Raw genomic sequence first — 15,962 nt, forward strand, 5'->3', positions numbered from 1 at the left:
ATGTATCATGTCTCTGACAACAAAATAACATCTTATTCTTAGACTGTGTTTCAGGATCCTTCCAGTTTCAAACTAAAAGTGCTTCCCTCTCCATCCCCCCTGCCAAAAAAAGGTCTGCAGGAGCTATGACAGGTATCAGAATTGCTAACTGTTTATTGAATGGGTGTTAAATAATTTAGGTTACTTTCCACATCTGTTTCTCTTTACTTCCTTCCTTTTTCAACATAACTATCTCAGTCAGTGACAGCTGTGACATATTCCTTTTATTCATTTACTGTTCTACTTTTACATTGCTATGGCAGCTGATTGTGCATGTAAACATCTCACAGAAAGCGAAGGGTGTAAGGGATTGCATAGGAAATACATTGCACTTGTTAAAAACACAAACCACAAATTTGCTATGGGAATAAGAAAGGAACTATAATAATTTGTTAGACTTTTAAGACCTACCTTTCCTGCCTGTTTCTCAAGGAACTATTGAGGAACTGCACATTTGCAGTCTGTAGAGAACCTTCTCTTACATTTGAATCAATAGTTCAGTTATCTACTCGCATGCATGGAGTAGAAAGTAAGGCAGATTTGAACCTTTAAATAAAATGCATGGAGTAGAAAGTAAGGCAGATTTGAACCTTTAAATAAAAAGAGATACTTACTTTATATATCTAATCTAACATCTCCTTAACTTCTCCCTTCATACATTATTCTCCAGGCCCTCCAGCTCTCGTGGCTGACCAAGAGGTACTTCATCCCTTGCCTGAGCCTACCATGAAGGACCTGAGTGGAACCAGGTTGGATCCTTTGGTCTGAGTGGAGCAGTGCATTATCCTCTGCCTTCTCCTCTCTTCTCTCACAGCGAAGTTTATTGCTCACCTTGGGGCACTCTTGGCTTCCCATCCCCCTTCACACCTTGGCCAACCTAGCACTGAGTTGATTTACAAAAATGGAGCTGAGGGACACAGCTGGAACTAGTGCAGTACAGATCAAAGCTACATAGCAGAGATTGACTGAAAATATCTGTCATCCACAAAACCATCTGAATGGCAATTGTAAGTAAGAATATAAGGATGTTATGTTTGGCCTTGAGAGCTCTTACTACACTGTAAGTTAGTGATTAGATTAGTTTTTCTGCTTTACAGAGAGATGCAGCAGACCAATTAGCAGTCAATTAAGTCAAATCTGATTGTGGGAAGAATTAAAATGGAGAGTGACTTGAGTCCCCTCTAGTATGTCTGAATACAAGACTGATATTTCAGGAAGATTTAGGCCCTGATTTAGGCCTTTTGAAGTCATTTGAGGGTTGTAGTTCAAATTGTCTTCTCTGGACCTAGACCTCTATGAATTTGTGTGCCGCAAAATCATGAGTGAAAACTCCACCATCCAAATGTTCCCAAAAGGAAAACAAGTATCTGAATTTTCTTTTGAGGGGAAACAAGTATCTGGATTTTGTACTGAATATGAGAAAGTTATTTCCATGTTGGAATCTTGAAGCCATTTTAGTTGATCTAAACTGAATATTTTTGAAACTATTTTGTGATTTAATCTTTGGCTTGATCTTTCCATATTTGCTTTTACCTGTTACTGTTTTGGCCAGACCCTTTCACGTAGCAAACTATAAAATAGCACCGTTGTACTATAAAACAGAGATTTTTTTTTTTTACATACTGTTTGATATATGTGTATTATTGATATGCTAAATTTTACATACTGAATTATATGGAGGAAGAAAGAAGTTACCTATACTGTTGCAAAATAATTACCTGGAAGAATCATTAATGGTTTGAGAGCCTGTGTATGCTTTAACTGCTTTTCAAAATCTTTTGTCTCACAAATTGCAATACATTGCATGTTTGCAAGAGAACGAAGAATAAAACTGCCTTAAAACAAATGCATCTATAACCCATATTCTGTCAAAATGCCACAGATTGAATTGATGGATGTTCAGAACTGTCTATGTTACCTTACTGCTGCTGTTACTGGGAATGTCAAACTGTGCAAATAGGAAAGGGGTAGACAAACAATGTTATCAGACACTGTAAAACAAACAGCCTGTTGCTTGTATAGAAGTGCAAATAAAAACCCCACCACTTCGACTAGGCTGCTGAATGACTCCAGCAACCAGTATTCATAGGTTAATTTAGTGCAATCAGATCCATCAAAGGCCCATAAATTTGTAGGCTTTTGAGGGGCACAGGACTTTTAGAGATTTTTATGCAGGACATTTAAAACAGGTTAACAAACAGTAATCTATCAACCACAGAATTTTTAGCTCTGGGCTGGTTAAAATGTTCTCTAAAGACTTAATATTGGAATGTTTAGTTGCATTGTTCACTGGGAGAATGCCCATTGGTTGAGATTGCATCAAGCTTTTTAAACCACTGTTTTTTTTGTAAGTCTTCCAATGTTTAACAAATAATTTATTTACAGCAAAGTATCCTGCAGATGGCACATTCATTCTTCATTCTTGTGGATGGCATGTTCTTACATTCTGTAGTTTCTGCTTCCTGTGTTCCCTCTACTTGTATTCTTCAAATGCACTTCCTGAAGGTTTAGAAAGAGAAAAAAATTATTACAAACAGGTTTAATTATGTTAAATGACCACAGAACTTATAATAGGGGCATAACAGTGGTTCCTTTCTGAGAAATTTCTTCTCCAGAATCATCATTTTGATGAATAATCACAAATAAATGTCACTGGTGGTAGTAGCAGGAACATACACACTAGAAAATGCTTTGACCCACATAACATTTTCAAGTATGCAATGCTGATACTACTGGGGATAAAAAGGTGTGAATGCCTGAATTAGGTTCTCAGACTTGCATTTGTGCCCATATAGAAAAGCATACCTTATCTCTCAAGTCTTTGAGGAAAAGATAATTAGAAATAAAATTGCACCTGTGAGGCTTCCTTTAGTATCGTATCCTCTGAGAAGATGTTCAGACCCAGACAGAGACAATCACCATTTTCAGGTGACAGATGCAAAATGTGAACTCTGTATAAAGTCAGCTCATGAAGAGAGACGTGCAGACTTCTAACCCATCCCACCCAGCCAATGGAACTCTGGGCTGCATCCAAAGGAGTGTGGCCAGCAAGTCAAAAGAGGTGATTTTTCCCCTCTACTCTGCTCTCGTGAGACCCCATCTGGAATACTGCACACAGTTCTGGTGTCCTCAACATCAGAAGGACGTGGAACTGTTGGAGCAAGTCCAGAGGAGGCCACAAAGTTGCTAAGAGCACTGGAGCACCTCTCCTGCGAAGACAGGCTGGGGGAGTTGGGGCTGTTCAGCCTGGAGAAGAGAAGACTGCGTGGAGACCTCAGAGCAGCTTTTCAGTATCTGAAGGGCCTACAAGGGAGCCAGAGAGGGACTCTTTGTCAGGAACTGCAATGATAGGACAAGGGGTAATGGGTTCAAACTGAACGAGGGAAAATCTAGGTTGGATGCGAGAAAAAGGTTTTTCCCTGTGAGGGTGGTGAGACACAGGTTGCCCAGGGACGTGGTGGCTGCCCCGACCCTGGTGGTGTTCAAGGCCAGGTTGGATGAGGCCTTGAGCAACCTGATCTAGTGAGGAGGTATCCCTGCCCAGAGCAGGGTGCTGGGCCTAGATGGTCTGTAAGGTCCATTCCCACCCTTAAATTCTATGACCTTAAGCATGGATCTTTGGAGACAAGGCGGCATTAACATAAGGAGAACAACCACCTCTGTGATAGTAACAGATTTAACTGAGATGGAAGGGGATTGGAAAACATGAAGCAGCATTCTTAGTCTATTAGGACACATATTCAAATCTCATATTAGTGTTAAAAGTTCTCTTGCTTTACTGGTAATAACTGGAAAGTCTAGTGTTTGTAGTAACAGGCATGATTCCTTAGCTAGGAACTCTCTGGGGTCTCTTTGGAAGCTTTGCAGTTCTGTGGGCAGTGTGATCAGTCACATAAGAACACGGCTGGGAAGTAGGCAAGGGGAGAAAATAATGCTCTGACGAGGCCAAGTCCTTCTGTGAGTTAACCTAAAACTTCCCTCCTTGGCTTTGGAGATGTGGCATGACTGCAGGAGAAATTAGGATTGGTGCCATGTGCATGTTTTGGCCTGTAAATGTCACTGTGAGTTGATACTGAGCCAATGACCAAAGAATGTGCCAGTCAGAAAAATAAATGACAAATAATGCAATACTCCTGTTTTCTTAAAGGTGTTTTCCTAAACTAAAAACACTAATATCTTTTCCCCTTCTCTCTTAGTCCCACTCTGTATTTCTTTACATTTTGAAGGTTAGATAAAAGTATTTTTGAAAGAATCTTCTGCATGTTCATATTTGTTGCCGTATATGTTTATGTGTGTTTTCCACATATGAGGAATAAATATAGATAAAAATTATAATTACATATCTTTTATATAACATAACATTCATATTTCACATACATTTATATTTAAATCAATAATTTATATATTTTGTGCACACATTTATATCTAAATATATGGTTGGATATTTACTTCTAGTAAAAGTACATATAATATTTATGTTTACATAAATATATAAGTTGTTTATATAAGTTGTTCATGTAAAATAAATATACATAAAGAAGAATAAGGACTGAAAATCTGAGGAAAAGCAAATTCTATGCAGATGTGCATGTCTTCTGCCATTTTGCTCAGGGAGCGAGGGGATGGCATAGCACTGTGCTCATGACAAGTTCAGGTTGTGCTGAGGTGGTTTAGATTGGATATTAGGAAAATTTCCTTCATGGAACTTTGTGTCAAGCACTGGAATTGGTTGCACTGGGAAGTGTTGGAGTCACCATCACTCGAGGTATTTAAAAGACCTCTGGACGTGGCACTTAGGGACATGGTTGAGTGGTGGCCTTGGCAATGGTGGGTTGATGGTTTAACTCAATGATCTTAGAGATTTTTTTTCATCTTAAATGATTGCATGATTCTTTTTTTTTTCAATTTTATTTCCCTCTTTACTGGATTTTAAAATCAGCCTTACTTGTGTTCACATTCATATAGGAGTTTTCAAGGTTCCTTGTAACCTTATATTGGTCTGAACTTTATGCCATTGGTTGTGTGTCACTGCTTCATCTGAGAGGGTCACAGTCTTCCCTCACACAGACAGTTGTTGTGGAGACAACAGTTATTTCCTTTGCTAGAACAATTGTTTCACAAATTTTTACTCACCAGTTTTTAAATGGTTGTTAAAACTGAATTCACTTAAGGGTAATCGACTAAATTTTTATGAGCATTTTGCAGAAGAGAAAGAAATGAATGAAAGAAAAGCTAGATGGGACCATGACACTGAAGAGAGAACCTTAACTTTCCTTCTTGCTCTTGTTTTGCAGTTTAAAACTCTACTTATAAACTTAGTGTAAAAATAGATGAAACCATGAGTTTGCTTTCCAGCACAAATACTGAACATTTCTCCCTGGTTTTGCTCCTGTCTTACTAGGTGAGGTACTTGCTCATTAAATCACATTTTAATCTGTAAGCAATGTCAGGATTCAGTTTCATAGTTTTAGGTTAAACAAACCAACCTTGGTCTGTAATGTGCTTTGGTTTCACCCCTGTTCTCTGTGTTATGAATTCAGGGACATCTCTCTGGAGTGTAGAAATGATGACATATGTTTGAGTTGTATCCTCTTTAATAACCTTTGCTCTGATAACTGACTACAACTGGGGTAGGATTTTATACCGGATTTCTACTTCCAGGGTTTAATCAGTTCTGGTGAGATGAATGCCTAAGTATCTCTCATTTTTTAACAGTAAGAATGCTACAAAAGCTTTAAACAGAGTGTTCAAATAGCAAGTTAAAAAAAGGCAGACTTTGGGTGAGCAGAACTACTGAGCAACCAGTAAATAGGTGAACAAGAGATCCTGCAGGTTGATAGGATTTCTTCTTTTTTGTTCTCTATTTTTTTCTTTTGTGGCCCTGTAAATTATGCTGTGTATATAATACACCTAAGTGTGTAATAAAAATGACAGGACAAATGGTCTTATAAAATCTTTTGTTTGCTAGCTACTAACAAAACTCTACACATACATCCTCTGTAATTGGAGAGAGAATGGATTGGGTTAGGACTGGTTCTTGATGCTGGCCTTATAGCAGCAAATAGGCATTTTTGGGGTTGTCATATTAACCACTCAGTGCTTGTCTTGTCATTCAAATTAGTGTAAGTAGTGTAGTAACTTACATTTGTAATGTGATGACTGCAGGTGTGCAAAATGTGGGCTACAAACAGAAGAAGAGCTCTGCTCCATTAAACTAAGACGTTCTACCAAACTGGTCATAGGAAGAATCATAGAATCAACTGGGTTGGAAAAGACGTCCAAGATCATCAAGTCCAACCCTACCATGGTTACTAGACCATGGCATGAAGTGCCACATCCAGTCTTCTCTTGACAACCTCCAGGGATGGTGAATCCACCACCACATTCCCGGGCAGCACATTCCAATGCCTGATCACTCTCTCCATAAAAAATCTCTTCCTAATATCCAACCTAAACCTCCCTTGGCAGAGCTTGAGTCTGTGCCCTCTTGTCCTCCTGCTGGTTGCCTGGGAGAAGAGACCAACCCCCACCTGACTCCAACCTCCTGTCAGGGAGTTGTAGAGGGTGAGAAGGTCTCCCCTGAGCCTTCTCTTCTCCAGGCTGAGCAACCCCAGCTCCCTCAGCCTCTCCTCATAGCACTTGTGCTCGAGTCCCTTCACCAGCCTTGTTGCTCTTCTCTGCACCTGCTCCAGCACCTCAATATCCTTCCTGAACTGAGGGGCCCAGAACTGAGCACAGGATTCAAGGTGTGGCCTCACCAGTGCTGGGTGCAGAGGAAAGAAAAAGGATCTGCTCAGGGAGCTGGGTATGTAAGCCACTTACTTAAACCCTGAAACCACATAAACCAAAACCCAAATCCTGAATTTATCATCTAAAAAGGCTTTGAGGAGATACTAAATAAAGACTATATCAGACATATGAAAGGAATAGGAAACCAACTGGTTGTGAAATCTAAGAGTAACTGTACAACATCTGATATATTCCACTTAATCCTACATATATCTTGCATCTAAATAAGAACATTTTAAAGATGTTGTATATGTTATCCTACATATATATAGTTTCACTCTTCATGATTAAGATATCTCATATATAACCTATAATATTGAGAGAAAAATATTCTAAAGCAGAAAACAATTGCTTAATAGAAAAATAGTTTGTCTTTATCATCGCTATTTTTAAAGTAAAATCAGTGATATATCGACTCTCTGAACTAGCTAAATGCCTTTACATTGAGGGGGCCTGTCCGGGGTAAGTATAAACACAGTTGTTTTTGTTAATGGAGGCACATATAGCTGACTGCAGAAAGAAAAGAGAAAGAAAAAAAAGTCAGAGTTTTTCCTAGTGAACTGTGCTTCTCTACTTTTCCCTTCCCTGTATTTTCCTTTTATCCATCATAAATCTGAATTTCTCCTACCCCTTCTATATTTTTGTTTCCTCAATCTAATTTTCTCCATCCACAGATAAAAATGAAAATTTCAGTTTGTTTTTCCCATCAGATTTCTGTTGTTTTATTGCCAAGTTCTCATCAAGAAACTCTCTCCTCCTTTTCACATGCAATTTCTTTAAAGGTGTTGTTTTGTTTAGTGTTGTCTTTTCTCTAATTTTATTTTCTCTCCCTTTTTCTCAAAATTTCATCCTTTCTGTGTGATACACCTTGGGTCATTGAGTTACTCAATATTATACATCTTCTCAGCCTCTTTGATCTGATTCTCTCCCTTTCTTTTCTTGTGGTCCTCATTGTCCTTTCCTTTCCATTTCCACCTCTCAATTTTTACTCCTTTTAATTTCCTGGATAATTTTTGCTGCATTTTGCTAATTTTAGGCTCACTCAATTACATATTCCCTCTATTTTTTTACTTCTTCCAGTACCTCTCTTGACCAACACCTCCTCTGATGCTGCAGAAAGATGCAAGGCCTTTCTTCTGGTCCTTCCTGTTTGTAAGAACTGTGTTTTCCTGCCTATGTTTTGGAGTGGGAGGTGGATAGCTGCCTAAAGAATGACATCATTCCTTAGTCCTCCAAGGAAAGCGGTGTGAAGATCCATCAAAGAGCTGGCAGGTATTTGTCTCCTTTGCTTGACTGGTTTACTCATCACCTTAGCAACAAGTATGGGAAGGAGCTCACAGATTCCTGGCCAAGCCTGTTTCCTTCTTTTCCAGCAAGCCTTAAATATATGTGTGCCCAGATAAATAAACCACGGGGTTTTCTTGCCTATAGTTGAGCTCTGCCTGAAGAAGTCTTCATTTGCTGCCCTTTGTGCCCTTTGAGATGTTATTGGCTGAAGTGACACTTCCCAGGAAGAATCATACAGGTACTGCTTTAAAAGTTTGAAAACTCTGGAGGAAAAGGTGAAAGGGTTCCATTCTGTTGATGGAGTTATGGAAATGAATGGATACTGAAATGATTACAGTTGTTCTTTTCATAAAAGAAATTAATATACAGCACTGGTTTCCTGACTTCCTATGAAATCTTAGGTTTCCATGCAGTACCATTTCTTGTAAGCAAAAGTTTTCAGGTGAGTAAAGGAGTGGGATGAGCACATGTGTAGGACAGACAGGGTCAACAGCAGTAAAATAAATCACTGGAGGTTTAGAGCAGAAGACAGATAACATGTAAAACAGATGTTCAGAGTTCAAACAGGAGAGACAGTTGGACATGAGCTTAATTGTAGCTTAGTTTAAGATTGGTTTTCTGACTTACAGGCTCTGTAGATATATACATATGTGCAGCATATCTAGTATCACAGGAACAAAAATATGGATACTCAGAACTCCACAACTGTATAAATAATATCAATCAATACTTGGAGTGCTTGGAGAATACACATATTAATCACTGAATAGTTAAAATGAAGTAAGCAATGGTTGCAGTGACTATCCAATTTAATTTAGTTCTGACAAAAAAAAAAAAGGCCAAATTCATGAAGAAAGAAAAACATTTTTTCTTCTACATGTAAAATGTACAGCAGAAGTGCTGAGTTTTTGTTCTTGAGTACTCACTCTACCTCTTCCTGAAAGGGAAGGAGGAGCAAGAAATTCTGGATAGAGCAGTTGTTAAACATTCAGTGTTTGGTTTCTCTTCTGAAAGAAGTCGTAGGTGTTATTTATGACTGAATGACGTGAGTACTTCTCACTTACTACCCAACAGCAGGATAAAGCCTCACAACTCCTAGCTTAACAATTCCATGTTTTATTCAGTGTTCTAAGAGATGAGGTGGAACACACCATTTCCTACTTATTTCCTACCACGGAGACTGTTTTCCAAAACTCCACTAAATTTGGAGGCAGAGCACATCTAGGGATCTTTTGGGTTCATCAGGGGTTTTTTTGCTAATTATTTTGTTTGGTTTGGTTGTTGGTTGTTGTGTTTGGGGTTTTTTTTCCCCAGCCTGGCCTACCTTTTGTGCTTTTGGCATATCAGTGTGGCGCTGAGCACGTACAGACCGTGCTGATTTTGGTGGCTTGATTGGAGCACAATACATCTCCAGCCTCCTCAGGTCACAACTCTGGAAGCAGCATTCATCCACTATTCCCTTGTGGTGTAAGCGTCTACTGCTGGATCCATACCCTGTGGGCTTACCTATGCAAAACACAAAGGGAAAGGTTTTATGTTAGGAAGAAAATGCAAAGACATTTTTTATGGAGAGAGTAGTAGTTGGAATGTGCTGCCCAGGGAGGTGGTGGATTCACCATCCCTGGAGGTTTTCAAGCTGAGACTGGATGTGGCACTTGGTCTAGTAACCATGGTAGGGTTGGACTTGATGATCTTTGAGTTCTCTTCCAACCCGGTTGCTTCTATGATTCTATGATCTGCAAATTCAAAAGCTTGAGGGAAGCAGGAAATAAGGTAACAGAGGAACTGATGAAATGCAGCAAAAATAGGAAGGTGGTTGATGGAACAGATAAAAGCAGAATATTTTATATTCCATAGCTTTGCAAAGGGTAGGAAATGGGATTACCATAACACAGCTTTCCTGTGTTTGGCATTCACCCTGGGCATCTGTAGGAACTACTTAATTGGCAAACATTTCGCATTTATCACTCACCTCCAGTGGAGGTTGCATTTTCATTCATAGAGTTCTTACACTCTTGCAGTTCTGTCTTTTCTCCCCAGTGGTTTATGATTTCCTTAGTAACTGCTGATTTCTCTGCTGTACTATGCAGAGATTAAAGACCCAATATTTCCTGGGCTTGTTTGCATGCAACCCAGTTGAGTGTGTGGTTGCTCTGTTGTGAATAACTAGATATGAAGGAACAGTAAAATTCGCAAAAAAATAGCCAGTTGCTTACTTACTACATCTCTTTTCAAATTCTGGTAGAATTTGATTTCAGACAGCAAAATTCTGAAAAGATTAAGTGTTTTGTTTTGACATTTTCAGCAATAAAGATTTCCATTTGCAGAAAGATCCACATTGGTTAAGAACCGAAAAATATGGAAAAAAAAGGAAAGAAAATTGCACCAAGAGCCAAAAAGTGAGGTAATTCAATTCAGTCAGCTCTACTAATTTTTTTCTTGCCTTTTTTTTTTTTTTCTTCCTTCAGTTTTATCACTGAGACCAAAAATCTGTTATTCACAGAGTTTGGCAGGAGTTTATATTTTAAGAGTTACTCAAGCTAGATAAAGGACAAGAGTATCAAAAATAAGAAAATTCAGTTTCTCTTTGAAAAATTATTGCCCCCAATGCTTATACAGCAAATTCTAGGTGGATATCCATCTACTTGACCTGCAGTGGTCAATTTGAAAAGCTGCTCCCTGTAATTAAAACATATATCCACTGATGAAGGATCATTGAGGCCTCAGAACATCAGTAAATGAAATGACCTCTCGTGGTAAAGTATGTTTCATGTTTTAGCCAGTGATAGAACCATCTAAGAATTAACTATCCCTGTGAGCTCCAATGACAGACAATAGGATTTTGGGATGTTTTTTACCTCCAAGGGACTATAAATTAAACAAAAAGCAAAACATACTTAACATATTGCAATGCACTGACGATCTCTATATTGTTCATGGCTTGCTATATAATTGGTTTTGTAAGACTAAACAGGACAGCAAGACAGGAGACGGTTACAGTAATACTTTGTCTGTGTGTGTGTTGTTTTACATGGATCAGTGAGAAGGATTATAAACAGCAAGACATAGAGTTTTGGGGTCTTTTTCCCCCACTATTTTCCCCTCACTGAGTTATAATATAAGGTACAAACTTTCTCCTAGAGTTTGTCAATCTGATTGTTTTAGCCTAATACTTTTAAAATTTAGCATTCATGACAAAATAGGGAGTGTCATTACTTTGTAGGATACTCAGAACTGCCACAGTTTGTCTTGCTCCCATTTAAAGGATGGAAGTGCAGATTCCCTTCCTGGATATGCAGGTCTAACTCTTCCTAATAGATCCAGATGAGCTATAGGTACAAATAAATCATTAGTTAAGCTTCCCTTTCTTTTCTCAATCTCCCAGTTTGTTATAAGCAAAAATACCCTAAAAGCTTCTGTTCAAAAATTTACTTTTAAATGGTATTTCACAGCATCTAACACACATAGAGTTTAGTTGATAATAGTGTTAACAGTAAAAATCTTAGAATCATAGGATTTTAGGGGTTGGAATGGACCTTAGAGATCATCGAGGTCCAAGCTCCTGCCCTGGGCAGGGACATCTCCCACCAGACCAGATTGCTCAAGGTGTTATCCAACCTGGCTTTGAACACTGCCAGGGTTGGGTCATCTACTACATCCCTGGACAACCTGCAGATAAGGATGGACAGCTCATTACTTAATTCCATCTGGCTTATGATGATGTTTGAGTCTAATGCAATTGAAGATTTCAGGGTTAGTAATATTTTGTAATTATAAAAATCTTAGACATGTGAGGTCCTCATGATATTTCTGCTAAACAGAGAATCCTACCTCTAGGGTACAAAATTTAGAGTCAATGAGATGATATGTATTGGCCAGGAACTGCTGTGAGTTAACATCAGTACTTGAGAGAAGAAATCTTCCTTCCATGAATAGCAAAACTATATATGTTTAATGACTGATAGTGGCATTTTTTCATGGGATCTATTGGTATCCAATGTTGCTATAAAGGAAAATGTCAAATGAAAAGTACAGTTTGCAAGGGCTCAGAATTTTGTTGCTTGTTATGGTTAACATTCAGTTTCGTCAGGATTAAAGCTGAAGAGGAACAGGTTGGCATAGGTGTCCTTTCATCTCCTTTAACTATCTGTACAATCTTTCTGTGCTGAGCCTGTACATACCATTGTTCTTATTTTGCCATTTTAAAATGCATCTCAATCATAGAATCTGATGCTTTCTTTCTTTAATCATTTTTTACTCAAGACATAAGATACAACAATGCCATGTTATGTAGCATTCTTTCAGTTTAGCAACAGTTCTTGTAGGGAGTTTATGACACTGATAAATGCAGTCATTTCAACAGGCAAATGTTTGATTTTCCTTTGATGGTACATAAAGTAGAGTAATTTTACTCTCATACTCTCATTACTGGAGTAATTTACTCTCATATCATCATTCATTTATTTGTGTGTGAAGCCATCCCAATAAGTCAAGCAGGAACTTACACAACATTTTTTTTAGCTGGAAGTTGTCAGTTCTGAGTTTTATTCTCACCTATTTATTATCTTGTTGGATGAATTCATGAAAGTTATTATACTCTTTGGTGTCTGAACTTAACCATTTATGAAGCTGATAAAATACCTCCAATAACCTATGAAGCTTTGCTGCCTTATTTAGTAATCAGGAGCAACATTTCTCCTCACTATCATATGCACAAAGAGTTAATCCAAATCCTGACTCCTGGAATCTTTCTGGTGAAAATTTCAGTGTGCTTCAACATTATTTTTAGTGTAGCCAGACCAAAACCAGCTATGTGTTATTTTTCTTTCTGAGAGAATAATGACTTTATGTAGGATGATATAACATCTAATAGCTCTTTAAAAAGACTATGTGGTGCATGTAACAAGTTTAGAATGGAATCACTAACACCTCAGTGATGTGTTCAGTAATAAAACATGAGATTTATTTATAGAAACATAAATATTGACATTAACAAACACAATATTTATTTAATATAAGTAAAGTCTTCCTGTGTCACATGATGCACTAAATGCTTGTCATTCATAGAAAGTTAACACTAGTATTGTGAGGTAAAATGTTGGGGTTTTTTTCTTTTAAAAAAATGTGTTTCCAAGGGTTTTGAAAGACTTAAACAGTCAAGTACACTTCAAATTTTTGTTACATAGAAAGCGATATTACCTAAAGTGCTGTACAACAGAGAGCAAATTAAGAGGAATAAAAATATTCTTAGTGATCATGATTCTGGACTCTACTTTTGAGAAGTGTCTGATGTCTACAGTAAATTTAAACCAATGGATTTTAAATTGCTGCTGTTCCTCCTAAATGCTGCAGTGTACAAAGATGCTATCGCAGAGAAAGATGAGATAAAGAATTACAAGGAGATCCTACCACTTCTACAGATACTATCAGTACTTGGTCAGTCTGCCTCTGGCAGAACTGCAGGGTCAGATGGTCCCATGTCATCGTTACCAAAGTATGCATTTAGATCCAGGCAGATGTTCAAACTCCTACATAGTCTGTTGGACTAAAGCACATATTAAACAGTGAGGACACGCCTGAGTGCCCTCCTGGATAGGGGCTGATGTAACTAAGCACTTAAGTTGATTTCTAAACCGAAGTACGTATTAGTAGATAAATGGCTGCTGGTTCTGCATTTTTAATATGATTTCTGCTCTTTTATTTTTAATTTTTCATAATATTGCATTCAGTATTGACTGGACCTTCTGTGTTAGTATGCCCACATAGTTCTTTCTCATCTTTCTGGCATAGTTGGAGTGCAGCCTTCTAGCTGTTATTAAAAAGTTTCTTATATTTACTCAACCTTCAAAGTGCTGCCTATGGACATACAGCAGTCCTAGGCATTCCTTTTTGCTGATGTACACTGATTGCCTTGGAGGTTTCTTTCATTTTTTGTCAGTTGCTAGCTCAAAATAATATCATATAGGTCAAAGTTTACCTAACAGCATATTTGTCTCTCATTTATTCTACTCTATCACACATGTGAATGTTTTTTTCAATGTGCAACAAGCAGATATGAAGTCTAGTCACACTGTGCCGAAGTGCCCTGAATTCCAAGAGTTAAACAGTTGCTTGTGGACTGATAGCACTTCCTTTTAAATCATGCTAAGTCAGTGGGACTTGTTTGCACTTGATTTCTCAGTTCCTGCCCATCCCTCCAAACTACCTTAGGTGGACGCATAGGTGGACTACAGAAAGTTTCAAATGTCAAGCTGTCGAACCATAATCTTAGAATCATAGAATCAACTGGGTTGAAAAAGACCTCCAAGATCATCAAGTCCAAACTGTATGAGAAACAGCCAGGGTAAACACAAAGCTAATCTACTCTTTAGGGTACTCTAGGAAGAATTGCGGTTGTGTGTCCTGGAACTTTTATGTGAGAAGCTCTATTTGCTGCACATAGTGCTCTTTTTAGCCAAGCAGTAGAACCTAAGAATGCCACGTAGCCTGTAATTCAGAAATACATCCCAAATCTGACAAACAGTGAACTGATTCCTAACCTACTATTAGATTCAGTCTTCAGCTGTAACCACAGCTTTCGGAGTATTGCAAAAGACTATAGACCTATTCGTGTGCTACAGTCTCGTAGCAGGAAATTCAACGTGTGTCCATCAAAACATCAGTGTGATATAACTTGTACAATTTTGAAGTGGTGGTAGCAGCTTACAGTATCTGGATGTATGCAAGCATACTAGAAGTCAGTCAGACAGTTAGACTGGATTTTGCTGGGGCGTGAACAACAAGATTGAGAGTTTGTGGTGCTATATTACAATGCAGTAACTGAACAAGCACATAGAATCATAGAGTTCAGGGGTTGGAATGGACCTTACAGATCATCTAGTCCCAACCCCCTGCCCTGGGCAGGGACACCTCCTCACTAGATCAGGTTGCTCGAGGCCTCATCCAACCTGCCTGTGAACACTGCCAGGGTCAGCGCAGCCACCATGTCCCTGGACACCCTGTGCCAGTGTCTCACCATCCTTAGAGTAGAAAACATTTTTCTCATATCCAACCTAGAATTTCCCTCCTTCAGTTTGAATCCATTACCCCTTGTCCTATCATTGCAGTTCCTAATGTCCTGTGTGCTAGATCCAGACTGGGACCTGGTGTTGGAGTGTTTTTGAGCTGTGTGTGCTATCTACCATGTGGTGGCACAGAAGACTAGAGATGCTGAGTTTGAGATTGATCTTACTCTTTTATCTTACTCTATGACCTGAAAATTAGGGATGTAGTTTAAGGTTGTGAAGTCAACAAGCAGCTGTGCCTGGAGAATGGCTTATTCCTGTGCTGAATGCTTTGCTTAAAATGAAACTTATCTTTGGCCTGTGAAAGAGGCAGTTCTTTCATAGACTGCAGATAAAGCTACTTGATCTAGTCTTAGAGCGTATCCATGACTTCTTCTAAGTCACTAAGCACTCAAAGAAAATGAATTCCATTGAAAATGATTTGTCCTAAATCACAAAATGTACACCACTGGTGGAGGACAAAACCATTGTCTTTCATTTCCAACACAATGGCATTGTTCTAAGAAAGCATAGCAGTCAGGGTACTGTTTAACTCTGTATCTCCATACCTCTTCCACTATGTTCTGTATGTTCAGCTAGTGTTTGTCTCTTTCTTTTTTCTTTTTTTTTTTTTTCCTTTGCATTTTAAACGCATGGACATGCAAAACAAGAGGTTGTTGATATCACTTTTCATCTCTTTGTAATCTTAGACAAATGATTTAATGTTAGATTGGTAATACTTCTTGAGGGTACTCTGGAATTTCTCATCTGTATTTGGAAAATTATGAGTCAATGTTCAATCAG

At 38.4% G+C, this 15,962-nt stretch overlaps 1 protein-coding gene across 1 annotated transcript in view; it reads right to left on the bottom strand.

Annotated features, from left to right (window-relative positions):
* Positions 1-2,121: 2,121 nt before the first annotated feature.
* The window catches only part of IGF1 (insulin-like growth factor 1 (somatomedin C)), a 49,567-nt gene continuing 35,726 nt past the window's right edge, over positions 2,122-15,962 (bottom strand). The window contains exons 3-4 of the mRNA XM_009076988.1: positions 9,440-9,621; positions 2,122-2,538 (exon numbers count right to left, since the gene is read on the bottom strand). Coding sequence (XP_009075236.1) covers positions 2,479-2,538; positions 9,440-9,621 — 242 coding nt within the window. The 3' untranslated portion in view covers positions 2,122-2,478. The remainder of the gene's footprint in view (positions 2,539-9,439; positions 9,622-15,962) is intronic.

This window comes from Acanthisitta chloris, unplaced genomic scaffold, assembly GCF_000695815.1.
Source record: "Acanthisitta chloris isolate BGI_N310 unplaced genomic scaffold, ASM69581v1 scaffold16746, whole genome shotgun sequence".
In the NCBI taxonomy this organism is placed as follows: Eukaryota; Metazoa; Chordata; class Aves; order Passeriformes; family Acanthisittidae; genus Acanthisitta; species Acanthisitta chloris.